At 39.2% G+C, this 13895-nt stretch overlaps 1 protein-coding gene across 6 annotated transcripts in view; it reads right to left on the bottom strand.

Moving 5' to 3' along the window:
* thsd7ab (thrombospondin, type I, domain containing 7Ab) overlaps positions 1-13895 on the bottom strand; it is a 200170-nt gene that overhangs the window by 93363 nt on the left and 92912 nt on the right. For 2 of the 6 annotated variants that reach the window (XR_312239.1, XM_005751475.1), the window contains exons 5-10: positions 13179-13247; positions 8904-9059; positions 6106-6309; positions 801-995; positions 390-428; positions 44-79 (exon numbers count right to left, since the gene is read on the bottom strand). Coding sequence is in view for 2 of the 6 variants with exons in the window: in XM_005751475.1 (XP_005751532.1) it covers positions 44-79; positions 390-428; positions 801-995; positions 6106-6309; positions 8904-9059; positions 13179-13247 (699 nt within the window). In the remaining 4 variants the exon portion in view is untranslated. The remainder of the gene's footprint in view (positions 1-43; positions 80-389; positions 429-800; positions 996-6105; positions 6310-8903; positions 9060-13178; positions 13248-13895) is intronic. The other 4 variants (XR_001290612.1, XM_005751476.1, XR_312240.1 and 1 more) reach the window with 3 other exon arrangements.

Here is a 13895-nt window from a genome sequence, read left to right as displayed (position 1 = left end):
TACAACTACAGTTTATCCAGTCTGCCTAAAGTCAAATATTTACCATAAAGTTCTGGAAACTTCGGCACCTGTGAAAGACCTTTGATAAATACAGACGTCAGAAATGTTAATGTGGCAGGTGAGGTCTGCACTAGATGAGCTAATACTACAGCAGAACAACTGAAAACTGCTAACAGAGTTCACCCATTTCACACATGGCTAACAAGGCTTGACTGAATTACAACTGGCTGAATAAATTCAAAATCAATTATAAGCTACCCTAAAGCTGTTATGGTAATGTACACATTTTTTAAAGCTCAAAACAAACTAACAATTTTAATTTTTCTGCATGTAGACACATAGCTAGAGGGATACAAGAGCTACCATCAAAATGTGTTTTCAAATGTTACCCTCCATCACAGTGATCCACGCCACAACCATTGCAGTGACTGTGAGGAAAACACACACCCAGATAAAACATTCAGAGACGTGACAAAAAGGACGACAAACAAACACGGAGGACGCTCTTAGAAATTTAAAACCAGAGAGAGAATAAGCATATGCAGAGAAATGATCTTAGAACGAGATAAAAAAGTGAGTGTCAGGCGAGGAGACAGACCAACAGAAATAATCACCAGGACAGATAAGCAGACTGTTTGAGATAAGGACAAATGCACATGCAGAGAACTGTGAAATCCAGACATTCGAAGAGTGACAGCAAAGGACAACTTGAAAGGCTGTGACTAAGCCAATATTCAGGCCTCATCTCCATATATTTCCATATACCATGAACAGTCGACTGTTGGCGGGTCCAGACTCACCTTCCCCAGCATTGTAGGCTAGAATAGAGCGGGTCCTCATTTGCTTGCCCTCAATGGTCTTGCTTGAGCATGTCTGAGAGCAAGTGGACCAGGACGTCCAGTCACTGAGCACACAGTCTCTTGAGCAAGGCACCTCACAGGGCACAGGTTCTGGAGTTGGGTTAGACGTGCAGAGATTTCTTTCCACCTTCTCTCCTGAAGCAAAACAGAACATACAACAGGGTCAAAAGCCCATAAATGGCCGCTTGTCGAGAGGCTGGGGTGATCACTTGGTAATCCCAAAAAATAGGATAATAGTGTTTTAATCTGCTTATGATAATCATTGATCATAAAATTACGCAACTCTTCTTATAAAGTTACAGAGTTATACTTGGCTGATCTTTCCTTCAAGGCTTTTTGCTTGTGCACATCTGGACCACTTTCAGCGTTACAGGTCAATTCAGAGTATATGCACTTCTGCAGTGGGTATCTATCTAACTATACACACAGGCTGAGTCACCTTGATTGCACCTAGTAGGGGTATTCTGTAATAAGAATCACAAGACATTTCTATTTGCCAGATCTGATCTATGATTTGATCTATTTGATCATACAGAAACCAGCTGAACAAGTGCTTTAAATAAATTCCAGATGTTATTGGCAATTACAATACATTCAAAACTCCCATTTGTGTGTTTCTAAGTCCCAATGGTCATTTTATATTGCGAGAGGTCCCGGGTTCAAATCCCGGACGAGCCCCCACTTGTAACGTTCCCCGATGAGGGGGAAGTAACAAAATGTGTCCGGGTCAGAAAAAGGAGACAGAGGCAAGATGGTTAAATTAAAGAGTTTTATTAAAGTTTCTTTTAGTACTAACTAAAAGAGACGGACAAGCCGCTATCACCATTTAAAGAAACAAAACTCAAACGTTGGTCAATTAAACTGAGAAGTAAGCCAGAGAAGGATAAATTGCCAAACACACTCCTCTCCACCAAGTAGGAGCCGAACACACAGCTCAGTAGCTGCAACCATTCCCATGGCACTGGCCTAGAGCTCACCTTTCTCTGCCCTTAAATACCTTTAACTGCTGATGTGAGTCAGCTGTACAAAAGAAAAAGGTGGTTACCTAAGGCAGGACAGCTGGTAGGACATGCCCACACAGGCAACTTCAGGAGGAGGCCCTGCTAGGGCCGTAACAGTATTCATTTCAACAAAAGTTGTCTGCTGAAAGGTGCAACAGGTGGTTCAGTTTATTCGATATGTCTTTCTCAGTATAGTGGAATACTCAGAATCTACCATCTGAAAATTTCAACAGGTTCTGCGTGCAAACAGTTGTTGACTCATTATTTCACCTCCATATTACACATGAAACCATAACATTACAGCTATAGCCCCATTAGTATTACCTATGTTTAATTTCAGTTCTCAAGCAGCACATATGACCGTCCTGCTTGAGGTAATAAAGGGCAAGCATTCCCAGTTTATCTTACCATCAACATCCCAATTAAATCCTGTTGCTTTGCAGTATATGCAGTAATTAAACACTTGTGTTGGCCATTTTATCAAAGAAAATGTCTAAAAGTGAATATATAAAGTGACTCAAAACAAGAACATTAAAAACTGATTAAAGTTTAAATAGAGAAATATAAACCAGATAAAGACCTGAAACACAAACACAAGTAATTTTCTGATTTTGCTCTAAAAGTCTGATTATCATTGTTGAAAAAAATCAGAAAACATTCATTGCAAGAATTTCATTGTTACCCGTCACATTTCAGCACAGAGGCGGAGGGAAGAGCTGAGAAAGTGAACAGATGTGTGTCTTAATTGATGGCACAATGTCAAGCACACGGCCCACTTTAGATTTTTGAGTCACGCTTGTTCTCTCAAGTGGCAGCATAAACTTGGTTTTGTTTAATTGTTTTTGTGTAATGCGAAGACAAGAAAAGACAAAAGATTTTAAACAGGAAAAGCCCGGAGAGCAGATTGAATCAAATATTGTACATAAGTAGCTTAAAATGTCACAGTTACTGTACTTTACTCATACATTCAAGTCTTATGCATGATCTATTTTGCTGTATGTCTATTCATACATACAGTAAATTCTACTGAGCCCCAAATAAGATATGCTTATTAAACACAATGTATTATTAACAATCACATTTTTGGTTTCAAAAATTTGTGGCTTGTCCCACATATAAGGTCTGTCATTTTTGGGGCCCAATGTCAGCCTTCAGAGGGATAACTGTGTAAAATTTTACTTTTGTTTTACCTCATAATAATCTAATCATGCAATCTAACCTATGCAAAAAGACAACTTTGTATTGTAAAACTATGTTAAGTATTAGACTGCGCTGGTTGTGGACACACTCTGTACTACTGCAGTTAGAAAGATAAATAGAGGAGCTCTCCCAGCTCTCTCACTGAATGCTGCTGAGGCTGATTGAGACAGGCAGTAGCTGAGATTATGATTGCAGCCATGCGGTGACATAGCGATCACTGTGGCTGCAGCCACAGCTTTGCTTTGGGTGTTATGATTATGGTTATGAAACATTAGTTTATAATGGTTGGGCGTGCGCAAATTATTAATATGACTGTGCTGCTTGAGAACTGAAATTAAACTTTTTTTTCTAAAGTCCTGTGAACTAATGGCAATAAATCTGTCATATCTGATAAAAAGCACACAGGTTGCAACAGTTAAAGAGGGACTATTATTCTTTTCACTGTTTCATCTAATGGATAAAATATTACTAATGTGGATTCTTAAATTAAACTTAGCTAAAGGTCAAATAATAAATGGACGCATCTGCAACTACTGTGATCGACTTGTTCAAGGCCAATGTTTATACTCAGTTTTTGAATTTATCAGTGAGAGAAGCATCACATCATCTCATCGACTCATTATCGGGAATAATAGTCACAGTATCAATATAAAAACTCACAAATGCCAACAAATTCCTGTAGGGAGATTGTTGAAGCTATCAACATGAATGATGGAAAATGTATAAAGACCTCAAAAAAGTTGAGCAATAAATATAGTTGCATAAAGTTACACTGCAGAAGTCTAAACCACCAAACAGACTGCATATAACAGATGGACAAAGCTTGAAGCTACAATGTTATCACTTTGGTAACCGGTATAAATGGAGCCAGAAGTGATCATGTTCGTACAAGAGGGTGAAGTTAGAAGCAAATTCTAGTAAGCTTGAATCTGTAGTGTACGGGTGCAATCCATAAGTCCAAAAATTTCCCTCACCAAAAATTAAAAACATTTTAAAACAATGGCAAAATAATTTAAATGCTGTGTAACATGAGAGTTCAAACCTTCTGTTAACGAGGGGCTGCTTATCAGAAGACAGATGACCCAAAGAGAGGGAGGGGGAAATGTGCTAAAATGGTTGTTATAGCAATTCTTATAATAATGACACTAATAGTAACAACAACATTTTAAATGTAGATGTGTCACATCAGCATATCTTCTTTCTGCAGAGAATTTCCCTAATGTGGCAGTGGATTATAACTAAACTAATGTTCCTTATACTGACATGACAGATGATTATGACTCTTTTAAATTGATTAGCTGTAAAATATTCATACTGATGCACTCTTGACTGTGGCTCGTCTCCAAACAAAGTGGCACTGAACATGGAAACTGCAAATTCACATAGAATTCCCACATTTTTACACAACTATTCATGGTTTATTGATGAGCTGCTGGTATCACGCTTAAGTGGATTAAAATAACCCACACATTTGTCTGGTTTGCTTCATGTGTTGCCATGAACCAGGCGGAGAATATTTTCCTCTTTCGGCAGCACACACACACAAGCAAATGTAAACCTTTCAATGAGTGAATTGAAAATTCAAGCAAAAGAGAGGCTTCACAAGTCAGACTGGGCCTGACTCTGCATTAAGATGTCACTTTGACAGATACGCAGTGAACCAATCATGACTGAACTAAGAAGGCATGAAAATAAGAAGTGACAAGGGACCCCAGCAGTTTTCAGACTCGCACAGAGGAAACATGAATGAACAGAACACCCACTATGAGAGGAACACCTCCATGCTCAGTATGCAGAGAAGAAACAGCTCCCTGTCTAAGTGGGCAGGCAGTCAGCATGGGGAATATCAATAGCCAGTTTCAATAACATTTGTATCGACCTTCGTCTGTTGTCTGGGGCCTGGCTGTGTGGCCTTTTCTTTTATGGCTGGGACACACTCCGAGAAAAAATACAGCCAGCTTTGCAGTGAAAAATCTCTGAGGCGAAAAGCAGAGCAAAAAATCCAAACAGAACAAATCAATTTTCATCAGATGAGGGATTGAATGTGAGCGGGGATCAATCAACCAAAGTCATGGTGTGAAAGAACAGTGCAGAGTTTCTGCTGTACTCCGGCCGTACAGGGGAGAGTTTCCAGCAGCCCAGCTTCACTGAGCACCTGCAGCTGATGCATGAAGTGAGATTTGTGGGAGACGTTAGAAGGACAAATCAACTTCTCTAGTGTGGAAAACATGAACAAAGTCACTGCACTGCATCATAAATTCAAGATTTACTGAGTAGATTTGCAACTGAATGAGATTCCCAGAACAACATCACAGTATAACTTTACGTGCTGATTAAATAAACATGCCATGTCATTTGATGCACAGCTCACAGCAGCTCAACCCCCCCAACTCAATAGTGTGTTGTGACTTATTTTGTCATACATATGTCTGATAGCTGAAGGCAAGAGGAACTCAACAAAGTATCTCTGCTCGGTCACCCTTAATATTAAAGATTTACAGTAATAAAGAGAAGCAGTAAAAATCAGGGAGTAGCAAAGGGCACGAGACTCGGGGCTCGAGGATTGATTTGATTTAAAGCGAGTAAGGTTTAATTGTGCGTGCAGAGAGGAAACTGTAATGAGAGAGACGGCAGGAGAGAGGTAGCAACGCTGAACTGAGGAAGCGTTAAAGTAGAGGAGCTTTAACAGGGAGAGGGGGGAAGGGGAGCCAAGGGAGAGCATTCCTCACAAAGACGAATGGCAACTGGGAGTCATGTTGTGGAAATCTCCTCACGTACAGCGCTGTGCTGCAAGAGTTGCAGGGTCGGTGGACAGGTGACCTTGAAAATATAGGATTTTTCATGCAAGGTCAGACCAGCAATTTCTTTTTATTGCAAATCAAGGTGGGTCGAAAACGCAGCAAAATGCAAGGATGCGCAGGGAGCAAGCATCAATGTCAGCCAACAAACACTGTCTGTAAGCAAGAGTATGGTTAGTTTTTAACAAATGACTCAGCTCATTTTGAAAATGTGGGGCACATTAGGATTAAACACTCCACGCTCACCGTTGCTGTTGACACATTGGACCTGCACAATCTGGGTGCCGGAGCCACACTGCTTCCCATCATCAGGAATGCACGGACTCAGACTGATCAGCTGCCAGTCGTAACAAGTGGGCTCGTCACATGGCACCGCCTCCACAAGGTGTGGACAGTTTCCAGGACCTCCCGTTGGCTCGTTTGTAATCTGTCGTTTCCTCAGTTTGAAACCTGCAGTGCAAAGACAGTTATCACAACTGACAAACTTTTGTGTGTGTAGCAGGCTTTAGTTTTTTCAAGGGGAAAATAGCCCTCATCTTACTCCACTACATGTTAAAAGTTCTATTTTATTGCATTGTATTTATTTATATCATGTGATAATTTTTTTTAATCATACACATTGTACATTTTTTTTTAAAAATTGTCTAGTTTCATCTGTCACAGGTGGGTTTGATAGCACTTGGTTAGCACATGCAATACATGTATATAATTTCCCCTCTAGAGGTTTTCTCTATCTTTTTAAAACTACACTATAAATAATATCACAACCGCTCAGATTTATCTTTAAATCCTTGCATAAATAAGCCTCCTTTTAGGTTGGAGACAAATGAATTAAATAGGCTCCACGCTGACCAGCTACACCCCTAAAACAATCGTATATACAGCAAGTATTTCTCTGTAGACCAACTACTTCTCTGTTTAAACTGGGCCTTTCATGTTTTTCCTTACTTTCTGTCTCATAAAAACTGTTACAGTGATGGATATTCTAACAAAACATGGTTAACAGTTGAATAAATTACATTTGTGCATATGCAAGTAATCCCTGTGAGCCAAAAGGTCAGGTTTCAGAGTTCTTTGAGCACTCAGTCTTCTTCCTACATCAGTGAGACAAGATATTACTTATATGGTCATCTCTGACTCCCAACCAAATACTGTTAAAACCTTCTGTTCACTGGAGTCTGAGAGTGTGCACCAAGTTCCAGTATAACATAAGTAAGCATCTTTTTGAACCATTAATCTACTTAAAAATAAATAAAGCCACTTGAAAATAGTGCAAAAATAAAATGATTTATACTATTAATTAATTTAATATTATTAATGTAGGATTTTACAAATAGTGAGATCTTACATTACATTTTACTTTACTAAAGTCTGAGCACTTAAATGTTTGTTTGATGGTTCGTTTCTTGATATGGCTCATCAATAAGAAACCTTCATGATTTCACTTCATTGCTTAAGTTTATACTTATGTGCAATATTTGCATAAACATTGTTATTCACTCACACTATGAACAAAGACTGCCATATTCTGATGCAACAAAGGGACATTTTAGACTGAAAATGTAATTAGGCTGCTGTAGTTTCCTTAGAAATTGTATGCTTTTTACCTATTCTGTAACAAGATGACCTGCTACTACTGGAGACAATCAGTCATTAAAAATTCAGCAATATTCTCTGAAGCTATGTGGTAAGGTGAAAACCAATATAAGAATATTTTTTAATGTAAAACGATATAAAGACTGCTTATTCATTAAGCACATTCAGGCTCAATCATATTATTCTACAGCATTCTAATTGTAATGGCCTCGTACAAAAAGATAACAAACGTGATGGATGGTGTACAAGCAGCATTTAATACACAGCAGCCACTTTTTTCATTGTTTTTGAGCAATAATTATTAGAAACAATAACAAGGAATAATTTAAGAGGTTCTTGTATTTTCAGCACAAAATACTGAATCGGGTGAGAATTTATCTCGGTGCCAGGAGCACAAGAGGGTGACAGATGACTGACAAATTATTTTCGGCTTGTTTATCTCCTATAATGAAGACTACATGGAGGCGAGAAGGGGGAGTATTTAGGAAAAACACTGAACAGCCGGTCTTAGATAGTGTCTGTAATTATTTTAAACCAGTGTAATACAACAGCTTCGATAAAGCATAATAATGCTTAAAACGTGACACACTGAGTATAGTACTTAGAGCAGACAGAGACAGTTTAGTTGATAATGGCAGCTCATATTAGCTGAAGGCTCAGCTGATACCCTATTTGAGGCCTCAGTCACGCAGGCTTAGAGACCGCTCGGAGACTCCCTGGCAACTGTTGGTCACCAGGGAAAAATGTGACTGGCGAATCTGCAACCTGCTTTGAAACCCACCTCCATCTCAACTCCTGACTAAATTAACTGACTGGAGTCATTATCTTGCCCTCCAATAACACTGTGAGGAGTCATTTTTGACCAGGACATGTCCTTCAATGCACATATTAAACAAATATGTAGGACTGCTTTCTTCCATTTGCAGTATGGAATCGAGAGACAGCGACTATCTCTATTTTTAAGATTAGGCTTAAAACTGTCCTTTTTGATAAAGCACATAGTTAAGGTTGGATCGGGTGATCCTAAGTCCTCACTCAGTTACTCTGAAATGGGTCTAGGCTGCAGGTTGATTGAAATCCCACTATCAAAGCGCTTGCTCATAGATGCTCATATAATTGTTGGGGTTTTTCCTCTGTTTTACTTGTATTAATGTTGGGTCTTTACCTTACAATATAAGGCATTGAGGCAACTGTTGTTTTGATTTGGCACTCTATAAATGGAACTGAATTGAATGTCATAGTGCCGATCTGTTCTGTGCACACCATGGAGTCTTGCTGCTACTCCCCCAGCTTATGCATTACATGTATGCAGATCCACAAACGTAGAGCAATTGAGAGGTGCAAAACAGAGCCACAGTGCCAAACGTAATAGAGTGCAGTTAGAAATAGCAATCACCTTTTGACTATAATAGTTTGGACTGAATTACATATTTCAACCATTCAGGTACCTTTCTTTCCAGCCTGATCATCACAGTTTTCAAAGGTGCAGGGCCCCCAGGCACCCCATGGTGATACCTCACAGTCGATGGGACAGGGGATTTGGCACAGCTGGGATCTGTTGGGGATTGGACCTTCGCACAGCTTGTTTTCCACTGGGCGGGAGGCTGTGCAGATAAACAAAAGGGAAACACACAATAAGCAGCAGATAAAATGAGCCTAATTCTGAGGAATTTTTCTTCTTTAGCAGCATTGAAAGGAGCAGGAACAAGGGACGCAAAAATGCTTATTTGCTTTTATTCCTGGCATAAAATCCCTGCAGAGGGTAGATGAGAGCCACAGTGAAAAAACAAAACATGCCTGTGAAGTAGACACTATTATCCCTTTGTTTTGTTTATCGTCTCCCTGTTAGCATGTCAGAATGATAAATTAGCAATGATTATCTCGTACAACGCCTTGCTAGCAGCATAAAACATTATGGAGCCCTGCCCACGGACTCTCAACGGAGACATAGGAAGAGGAGGCAACAATACAACACTAAAGGTGTAAGAGAACACGGACAATATCTTGGCTCATGTTTATTCCATGAGGTGTAATTTGGCATCTACTTCTCCTAGTCATGCCATGCTGGATTCTAAAAAAGCTCTTTCCACGAAACCACTGGTAAATGCATGCCAGTCTGAACTCTGGGGGGAAGAAAAGAGGAGATGCTATCACCGTGCAAGAAACAGCTCTGTGACAACTGTGCAGAATACATTTCTACACATCTGCATCATGATAAATAAATCTGATGTGTGGAGTTCCTGAAGATACAAAGTTAATGCATTTATTCATGCACAAAATCGTGCAAGTGTCATTTCAAAGTGGATGTTTCTGCTTTCAGAGACATTTTTCTTTTTTTCCCTTCACCCTTTTGAGCCCCGTGAGACTAGAGGATGACAGGAAATGAACAAAGAGACTAGGAGAAAGGGGACTTTTGATACAAGCCTGACCACACGCAGTATTTAAGGTTTTGCAGCTTAATTGCATATTTTCCATTTGTATTGTTTACACAGTTTTAGCAGAAAGTAATACATTTAATCTGATGCAAAAAGGGAATGGAGAGGTTTTTTTTCCAGGAAAGTGAAACCAACTGCTGACTGTATTTTCCAAACAATGACACCATCAGCATTTAGATTGGTTGCCTTTAAGGTCTGCTTTTATCTTTACAATTCCCGCTCCCTCAGAAAATAAAAGCAAACTGGCAAAACTGGGAGAAAAAAAAAATCACTTTTTTTGCCTGTGGACAAACCGGAGTAACTACATTACGTGAAGAAGAACAGAGAAGATGGTGCGAAAAATGAATCCCTTTTTTTTCTGTGTCCATAGAAACTATTGCAAATGACCTCAGTCGGAACAGGGGTGTCAACAGCCCTCACACCGTGTTGGGAGAATTGACTGATGCTTACGTGGTGCCAAACAAGCTGAAGAGGCACTTGGGAACCCAACGTCCCTTCTCTGAGAGAAAATTTAAAAGAATGTTGCATGTAAGTTGAGACACCATTCACTGGACTGTGGAAAATAAAAAAAGATGCTTGCAGGTGGCATGCCAGCTGCAAATGTGCTGTCAACAGAGCTTTCAGCTGACTGCACAACCAAAACAATAGTTCATTCCTGACATGTCAAATGGCAAAGCATACAGGTGTTACACCTATGTTTGAAAGACAGATAGTCATTACACTGATATCTACTTTGTTTATGGAACAACTATGTAATCAAAACAGAAAATAGAGATCAAAGGTGATCCTACTAAAGCCCTGACTCATGTTGCAGTTAACTTATCTTAGCATAAAGCCTGAAACCAGAGGTAAACAAACTGCTTGGCTCCGTAACAGAACATTTTAAGTTTGCTAATTAACACGTTACACCTTGTTGACTGATTGATTGTTGGTTTGCTGAACCAATCAAGTGTTAAAATGGCAATTTGTCTTGATGACATGAGACATAAGCTTTGGAGGTAATGGAGAGAAGCAGGCTAGCTGTTTTTCCCCGTCTCCAACCAGCTGCTGCCTGTAGTTTCATATTTACCAGACAGATATGAGATTGGCCTTCATCTTTTCATGTAACTTTTAAAGAAAGAAAATAAGTGTGTTGCCTACAATTTTAAATCATCCCTTTAAAGCATGAAGCCAGCAGCACACCAGTTTCATGCTTCCAGGTTTTCCTGATTAGAAGAAGTCTGGCTCACTGAGCAGACGAGTCCAACCCTCTGCCTGAAGCTCCCCACATTGACGGACACTTCTGAACCTCTCTTCCTGCAGCTACACTCAGAAAACCTGCAAAGCTGAGCCTGTAAATCAGATTTCATTCTGCGCAGAATTCTGACTTCACCATTTTTTGAGCTATATAGCTTTAATAAAGATAACTATAAAACACTGATTCCCAGGAATAATGACAAGTACTGTAGAAGGTACTTCTTCACTACTTGGAAAGATTAACTATTACAGTTATTTTTGTTTAATTTAATAATTGAAACGTGGCCTATACAGTGGGAGATATTTGAATAGTAGCTAAAGGTACTGAATGAATGTTTAAAATAGTGAGCCGACCATTATGAATGGTTAAAACATAAATATGAAAATATGAGCTAAAAGTTGACCAGGTCTGATTTAAGATTTCCTACTTATTGCAATTAAATGTTTTGAGGTGAACTGTGGGGATACAACAGATGAAACTATAAAAACCCTGTTTAACTACATGTTGTTATACACAATACAATATCATAAATATAAATGATTATACATGAACTTAAATTAACTGTAACAATGTGGGCGGACTTTGTCTGGTTTTAATGTGAAGCTGTAGGAGAATAAATTGGCACCATCTGTTGTAATAGGAAGTACAGCTATAGTAGATTTTGCCCCTATAAGAAAATCCGCTCTCTGTGAAAACTGATTCTTGGTTGAAAACAAGATGATGAAAAATACATATCAGAAGCTTTTTCTCTACAAAGTCTGAGTATGGATTGATCTCTACTTTTGAAATATTGTAATTAATACTGGAGTGTGTTTTTTAAAAGAAGATATTTAACGATTCATACAACAAAAAAAACCCCTCTTCTTCATGTTCAACCTGAAGCACTTTATTTCCTGTATCCCAACTGTTCCTACAAGACATCTAAAGCTTAAAGTCTCTCATAGGCAGGACAGCCAAATCATAAATCCCTCAGAACTGTACAGGGAAAGGCAGAAGGGCCTTTTGAAATGCAAAATGTCTAATTCCTTTTACAAATACACTGAAAGTCAAATACTGAGTTTGCTGAGCCACTGTTAATCCACATCTTATTGGAGAACTACACTCTCTTCAATCTTTTAACATCAGTCCATTTGTGAATACTAAATTGGGGGCTGACAGTGTATCAGCCTCTCTATAAAAGGGAGAAAATATCCTGGAGAATATCCTGACTCTCTGTTAGTCCATTTTGTGGTGTACTCTCCAATGAGTTCATTTCTCTATTGTGCAAAAATGACAACGGTAGAAAAAAATCCCTCTTGCAAGTGCGGCTTACTGTCTGCAGCGGCGGAAAACGTCTTGCTATCCGTATTCCGTTTGTAGTGGAACAAAGTTTGTCTTACAGTTCCTTCAAAGCTTTAATTCTTCTATCCAGTAGAAAACAGAACTTTGGTGTAAAACTAGTCATCCTTTGTTTTACTTGAAAACAACACTAAGAACTGGCAAGAGAGCAAAAGTTTGGGATTGTAACTGCACAACTGGCTCGTGTATACTGAACGTGATTATGATTATCTAAATTATCTAAAGCATTACAGCAGCTGGGGCAAAGTCTACTGTAAAAAGAACAAGGAAGAAGAAAAGCGGAAAAGGAAACAGAAAAATAAAGAGCCAGAGAAAGAATAAAAACCAAATGAAACAACAAAAAAAGGCAAATAAAGGAGGTGAGGAGTGAAGGTAGATGAGGGTAGGATGATGGGAAAGGAAACAAGTGCAAAAAGAGAAGAAACAAAAGATTGACAAGAAAGAAGACAAGAAGAGTTGGTGCAATGAGAAGGGAGAGGAATGGAGGAGAAGTTACAAACTAACCAAGAGGTTAGGACAGGAAATGCATGAGGAAAAGCAAAGGAAACATGGCAAAAGGAAATGGAAATGGAAAAAACAACCAAAAGGAAAGATGAAAAGGATGAAAGCAATTGGAGGAGGGGAGAAGACAGAAGGGAGGGAGGGGTGAGGCAGGCGGGGGACGCATAAATCGGGGAGACGGGCTTTGTGACAGCATGACTAAAAACACCTACCTGTAATCTGGAAGGTGATGGAGAGAAGAGGGGGGACACTAGGCTTCTGCTGTTTTTGGGTCTGACCCGCTGCAATTACAAGGGAGATAGCGCTATTAGCTACGCACACACAGGGGAGACAGAGGCACTATCAAAGAAACAGAGGGAGGGAAACGGCACAACAGAGACAGGCAGAAACTAATGCAACAACAACAGCAGACCTGAGCCTCATAACCCAAACATGTTCAATTAAATGCAGATCAAATCTTTGGTTTGAGTGGAAAGCATAAAATAATTGCTGTGCATGGTTCATTTCTTCCGACAAGGCCAAATCAGAGGGAAAGCCACGTGGACCCTAGGAGCATGCCATTTTATCAGCTTAGATAAGAAAGTTGACACATGAAAAGAAATTACTTTTTTTAACACTTTTCTTTTTTTCAAACTTAACGGCAGCAGACTAGGTAATGAAAGTGAAAATAAACATTAGCTGTGATTATGCACTGCGACTTTTTAGCCTGTCTGTGTATTTAAAGGAGCAGTTAAGCAATTGCTGAAATGCTCTTGGCTGTATTTGAAAACAGCAGCAGATCGATTTCACGAGCTACAGAGCTAATTGATGCCTGTTTGCTCACTGCAGACAGGAAAAAAGTTCATTTAAGCTTAATTTATGAGCAAAAGATCACAACAATAGTTCTTTCAAGGCACTTTATATTGAAAGGTAAAGAACAACATTCTAGA

Source organism: Pundamilia nyererei, unplaced genomic scaffold, assembly GCF_000239375.1.
Source record: "Pundamilia nyererei isolate P.nyererei 1_Seehausen unplaced genomic scaffold, PunNye1.0 scaffold00313, whole genome shotgun sequence".
Lineage (NCBI taxonomy): Eukaryota > Metazoa > Chordata > Actinopteri > Cichliformes > Cichlidae > Pundamilia > Pundamilia nyererei.
This window is presented reverse-complemented; position numbering and strand designations above follow the sequence as displayed.